Source organism: Helobdella robusta (assembly GCF_000326865.2).
Source record: "Helobdella robusta unplaced genomic scaffold HELROscaffold_102, whole genome shotgun sequence".
NCBI lineage: Eukaryota > Metazoa > Annelida > Clitellata > Rhynchobdellida > Glossiphoniidae > Helobdella > Helobdella robusta.
The window spans coordinates 209,082-215,676 of record NW_008703580.1 but is presented as its reverse complement, the minus strand read 5'-3'; the positions used below and the strand labels follow the sequence as shown (position 1 = coordinate 215,676).

Below are 6,595 nucleotides of genomic sequence, written 5' to 3'. Positions count from 1 at the left end.
TCTCTATATATATATATATATATATATATATATATATATATATATATATATATATATATATATATATATATATATACATACATGCATACATACATACATACGTACATACATACACATACATGCATACAAATAAACATACATACAAACATACAAACAAACAAACATGCAGGCTTTTGAAGGGGTAGTGGTGTACATAAATAGCGATGCTTTTACCTGCACTATTTTTTCACTCTCTTCAAGTTGCTATAACAAGGGGGGATTAAAGAGATATGCCAGTTCGCTTTTTGTAAATTTTTATTTAAAAATCTACTTTATATAAATTTTATTTTTCAGTTGACATCGTTAAAAAGACATAGTTAAAATAATTTAATTTTCATACTCGATTGAGAAGATTTTTACTTTTTAAAAAATATCGCATGGTCTGCAATGAGTGAGAAGTTAGTTTTTGATTATTCATTCGTTCGTTCGTTCGTTCTTTCATTCAATCATTCATTCATTCATGCGTTCGTTCGTTCGTTCATTCAGTTACGGTATCATAATAGATTGGGTAATGCATAAATTCTTCTTTTAAACCACGGATTTATACTTTATTTTACTTTGATTCATTTAAATTTTGACTGACTCAATTCTAATCTTTCGCTCATTTAAACTTTTAAGCACAGCCACAAAAACGAATGAAGATAGAATGAAGAATAATAAGGGGGAGGATGCTAAGGAGAGGGTAGAATCAGGAGGGGGTGGTAGGTTGGACTTCTGGCTGAAAGAAAGCATCAAAGACGTCAAATTTTCTGACGAATACGTCATCGACAGGGAGTTAGGCAGGTGGGTCCTTCTCTCTCTCTATTTTCCTTCTCTCTCTCTATTTTTCTTCTCTCTCTCTCTCTCTCTCTCTCTCTATTTTCCTTCTCTCTCTTTCTCTATTTTCTTTCTCTCCCTCTATTTTCCTTTTCTCTCTCTCTCTCTCTCTCTCTCTATTTTCCTTCTTTCTCTATTTCTCTTCTCTCTCTTTATTCTCCTTCTCTCTTCTTCTCTTTCTTTCTCTCTCACACGCTCAAAACCATCAGTGTTATATGACGAATATTCTCGAAATATACATAATATGATGCGTTTGTGTTTGTGTGTGCGTGTGTATGTGTGTGTGTGTATGAGAAAGAGAGAGAGAGAAAGAGTTTTAGTAAAGATGACGATGGTAATGCCGATGATTATGATGGTGATTTATGGTGGAACAATCGATAACATCACGTCATTCATTATAAGTTACCATAGCTACCATGGCTACACAGCCATTTAAATTATCTGATTATCCAGTAAATGTCCATTTCTGGTCGATCCTGATGATGATGACGACGATGATGATGATGTTAATTAAATGTATGTAATGTACTATAGAGGAGATATCTTCACGAGACGAATGCACACCTGCTCTTTTAATACCATTCATCCATTCATTCGTTCTTTCTTTTTTTCTTTCTTTCTTTCTTATTTTCTTCCGGTCGTTCAGTCATTTGTTCATTCGTTCATTCGTTCATTTGTTTGTTTGTTCGTTTGTTCGTTCTTTCGTTCATCCATTTTCATCTTCAAAACATTCTAACTGTGGAAACAATGCTCTACAGATTAACATGACGTTATAATTACCATTATAATTAATCAACACACTCCTATCATTATTACTGCTATTCTTCTTCTTCTTCTTCTTATTATTATTATTATTATTATTATTATTATTATTATTGATATTTGTCTATGTCACGAAACATTGAGATATGTTCTCCGTGTAGCTCATCATTACTTATTCACAAGTTGGTGATGATGATCCCATTTGTAGATTCCTCTCTCTCTCTCTCTCTCTCTCTCTCTCTCTCTCTCGGTGATGATCTCATTTGTAGAGCTCTCTCCCTTCTCTCTCTCTCTCTCTTTTTCTGTCTGTCTGTCTCTGTGGTTGTCTCTGTTTGTCCCTGTCTGTCTGTGTATGTTGGTGTCGGTTGGTGCATCACTGCATGCATCACCTTGCGTGTATTTGTTTTATTTTTCTTTCCTATGCTGGCAGCCGATGCAGCTACATACTGAGCCTCTGCAGTCACGCAATCCCGTAATTAAGATATATTTGTAGCCCATCATACGGCTGAAACCAGATTAAAACCAATCAAATACATTCATATTTGTTGTCCGTCCATCTAACAACCAATCCAGATTAAAACCAACCAATCAAATTCATTCATATTTGTTGTCCATCTAACAACCAATCATACGGCTGAAACCAGATTAAAACCAACCAATCAAATACATTCATATTTGTTGTCCGTCCATCTAACAACCAATCATACGGCTGAAACCAGATTAAAACCAACCAATCAAATACATTCAAATAAAATATCAACCAATCACAATGAACCCCCGCAAACCGACCGACCAATGAAACGCAACAGAGGAGCCACGTCCATAGTTTACAGATGCAGGTGCAGGCGAACTAGCAAGGAGTGGGCGGTGAAGATGATCAACAAGAAGGTCGAGAGAAGGATTGTGGCCACTGAAATCGGTGTCCTACTCAAACTGAATCATCCTAATATCGTGAGTTGACTGGTGGATTAGTGATGTTAAGAAAATAGGGATGTGCTTTTTTTGAGTGGGGACGTGTTTTCGTCGTAAAATATTGTTCTGATTGAGAAACGAATTATGTTTCAAACAATGAAATCATATCCCTTTCTACAATTCTTTCTTTGATTCATCAGAAGCATCGACAACACACACCAACAAACACACACACACACAAACAAACACGGCTCGGGGAAATATGCCGAAAATAACGCATCACACACATTGCGTGTGATAGGCGGGAACTTCTTTGAATTCGAATCCGATCACTGCAATATCACGACCAGGCACCTTAACATCCATGCCATCTCGCGTGCATTTACACAGTTCAACTTCCAGTTTGATTCAAAAACTTCACCCGAAGATAATGTTGAATGTGTTGGAATCAAATGTCAGATTCGTCTGAAGGAGGTTTACGAGAGCACTGCAGTCATCCACATGATTCTCGAGCTGGTCACCGGGGGAGAGCTGTTCGATAGGTCATTCATTCATTCATTCATTCATTCATTCATTCATTTATTCATTCATTCATTCGTTCATTCTTTCATTCGTTCGTTCATTCATTCATTCGTTCATTCATTCGTTCGTTCATTCATTCATTCATTCATTCATTCGTTCATTCATTCGTTCATTCATTCGTTCGTTCGTTCGTTCATTCGTTCGTTCGTTTGATCGGTCCATTCGTTCTACCGCTATCTCACTATTCATTCCTTTATTCATTTGTCCATTCATTCATTTAAATAATTTATTCAAATTTATACAAATTTATGAACCGAACCGACCAATGAACGACCAGAATCGTCTCGTGTGGCTTCTACAGTGAGAAGGAGGCTATCAAGTGCGTCAGTCAAATGCTGGAGGCTGTTCAGGTGGTGGTGATGATGACGATCGTGGTGATGATGATGATGATGGTGGATATTTTTTTCCAAACAGGCGAGTGATGATGATGAATAAATAAAATAATATAATAAAAATAATAAACAAAATAATAAAATAATAAATAAAATAAAAAATGAAATAAAAAATAATTAATTTCTTCCTACCCTCAGTATCTCCATAATAACGACATCATCCATAGAGACCTCAAAGTAAGTTTTTCTCATTTATTCTATTCAATCATTCATTCGTTCATTCGTTCACTCGCTCATTCATTCATTCGTTCATTCATTCATTCGTTCGTTCATTCATTCATTTATTCATTCATTCATTCATTCATTCACTGATTCATTCAAACTTCATATATTCTTTGCAGTTAAAATCATATTTCGTTCTTAAACTTTAATATTTCTCATTTTTTAACCTAATAAGATAATCATAAAAACAATAATAATAATAATAGTAAACATTTTTCTTCCAACTTCATCAGCCGGAAAACCTCCTCTATGAAGATGAGTCTGATGATGCTAAGCTAAAAATAGGTTACATTGCCGTCAGCCAATCAGCGAGCGGCTTTTTATTTATGAATATTAATCCATACTACTTTTCATATGTAAATTATTTGAAATATTGATTAACAACATGAATAAATTATGTTAATGAGTATATATTTATTTTTATTCAGCTGACTTCGGCCTATCGAAGATAACGGAGCATAACATTCAAATGCAGACGATATGTGGCACGCCTGGCTATTGTGGTAGGTCTCCATGTCTGTCTGACTGGCTGTCTGTCTGTCTGTATGACTGTCTGTCTGTCTGGTTATTTGTATGTCATCCGTTTTTTCTTATCTTTTTTACATGTCTGTTCTTCTAGCTTTTGCTCGATCTTATATTTACCAGTCTTTTAGCACAGACAATGATGATGATAATAATGATGATGATGACGACGACGATGATGATGAAAATGACGATGATGAAACAGCACCGGAAGTACTGAAGGGACATCGATATGACTCGTCCGTGGACCTCTGGAGCATCGGCGTCATCACGTACATACTGTACGCTAGTAACTAACTTGCTCATGACTCGCCATGATAAAAATTAATTATCTAACTAAATTTAATAATTATTTGATAAATTTTAATTAATTCGGTGAGATGATTGAAGGCTTGGCCAATAAGATGAACGGATGGTTGACCAGAAAAGACCAATCAACCATCCAATCATCTTATTTCCAACCATTCGATCATCTCCCTGGTCCAATAATGATATTCCTATCACCTTATTGGTCGACCAACCATCTAATAATGATATTCCTATCATCTCATTGGTCGACCAACCATCCAATAATGATATTCTTATCACCTTATTGGTCGACCAACTATCCAATCAGTTTGTGCGGGTATGAACCCTTCTACGGCAACACAGAGAATGAAACTTTCAAAAAAATTCTACTCTGCCAGTACGTCTTTGATTCGCCATGGTGGGATGACGTCACGGATGTTGCCAAGGTGATGATGACGATGTTGTAAAAATAAGCTGATATACGCGTGCATTTGAAACCGGTTACTGAATAATATAAATCTAAAAAAATTGACATAACTTAACAAATTCGAAACAGGACTTTGTGTCTAGACTCTTATTAGCAAATCCCAGCGAACGTATGACTACCAGCCAAGCACTGCAACATCCATGGCTCACTGGTGAATTGTTGCTGTGTGAATTGTGAATTACCGTCTTGGGTTTGGTTGTGAATTATGAATTTTTGCTGTTTCTGTGTGAATTTTTTTGTGGTTTGTGTTATGCTGCCGCAAGGCTGGTTTGATGGTGCGTCCCGAACGACAACTCAACAGGCAAGGACAAGGTGACGTTCAAAGAGCACCTGCCAAATGTCAAGGACAAACTGAAGGACTTCAACGCAAAAAGAAAACTCAAAGTACATTTATCTTGTGAAATTAGGCTTCACACTAACAACCAATACTGCAGCAGCAGCAGTAGCAGCAACAGCAGCAACAACAACAACAATCATAATAATACTATATTTGAAATTTAAGTAATAATAATGAAAGTAATAGCGAGCAATCATGGCTCGATGAATGGTGACGTTGAGGCGACTATATTTCAATTTCGATTCAGGCTGCCACCGATGTACTGATGGCCCTGAAGTTCCGCCATCCTCATCCCCCAAACGATGACGTCATTCCTAGTGATGTGCACGGAGAAGATAAATGTGTTATTAGTCCTGCTGAAAAAGAGGACAAAGATCAAAATGAAGATGCTGGTGACGGTGATAAAATTGATGGAGCTACTGGGGATAAAAACGCAGAAAGTTGTAACGGGGATGAAGAAGAAGATGGTGGGGATGTTGATGATGGGGGAGGTTGTTGTTGTGCGAGTACCTCCAATCAACAACCGAGAGCAACATCCCCGTTCTCAGCTGCTGCCAAATGTTCTTCGAAATAAACTTTTTAAATATTTTCTGTTGATAGTTTAGTTACTTTTGTGTTGTTCATTAAATGTTTTATCAGGTGCGCGGTTGAAACGTACAGTGTTGGACGAAATCATTTCATTTTAATTTCAAAAATATCAATTTCATGGCTAAAGATGGTTGTTGAATAGGAGGAAAACTAAGCTACACAGTTGCACTGTGTCACATCACACGTCTTTCTTCAATTCCAAATATTCAATTCATAACTACGATATATTTTTTGAGATTTCTTACAAAGTAAATGTCATTTGACTATTAATAAACTTAAAAACAATTATACTTTTTCAACTTCAATTACAAATACTATTTAAAAAGTTTTAACCGCATTCAGGTTTTTGCTTATAATTTGTTAAACCCAAAACAGCCTTTGGCGATTTTATCAGCTCAAACGTTTTCACGTGCTTCGAGGAAAACTCTGAATGGATAGCCATACAAGGGCTTATGGGGTTCGGCGAATTTAAAAGACCCCTCTGTATACGATGGCCAACCACTGATTATATTATCTGCATATGTATTTCTTTTGACTGTTTTTTAAATAGGTACTAACAGGCCCACCAGGAAATCTATGATGCATTCTTTCCAGGGAAAGAGAGGAAGAGGAAGAACACCAAAAAAATGGATGAATTGCAGACGTGAT

General features: G+C 36.3%; 1 protein-coding gene across 1 annotated transcript; it reads left to right on the top strand.

The window, feature by feature from the left end:
• Positions 1-685: 685 nt before the first annotated feature.
• Positions 686-6,284, top strand: HELRODRAFT_194833 (hypothetical protein; the record flags this gene model as incomplete). The annotated part of the gene is made up of 12 exons (XM_009012287.1): positions 686-822; positions 2,427-2,568; positions 2,920-3,071; positions 3,389-3,461; positions 3,642-3,680; positions 3,959-4,010; positions 4,154-4,228; positions 4,453-4,528; positions 4,864-4,981; positions 5,092-5,173; positions 5,324-5,406; positions 5,607-6,284. 12 exons carry the CDS (start codon positions 686-688, stop codon positions 5,931-5,933), a joined length of 1,356 nt encoding a protein of 451 aa, XP_009010535.1. The 3' UTR covers positions 5,934-6,284.
• Between the last annotated feature and the right edge of the window lie 311 nt (positions 6,285-6,595).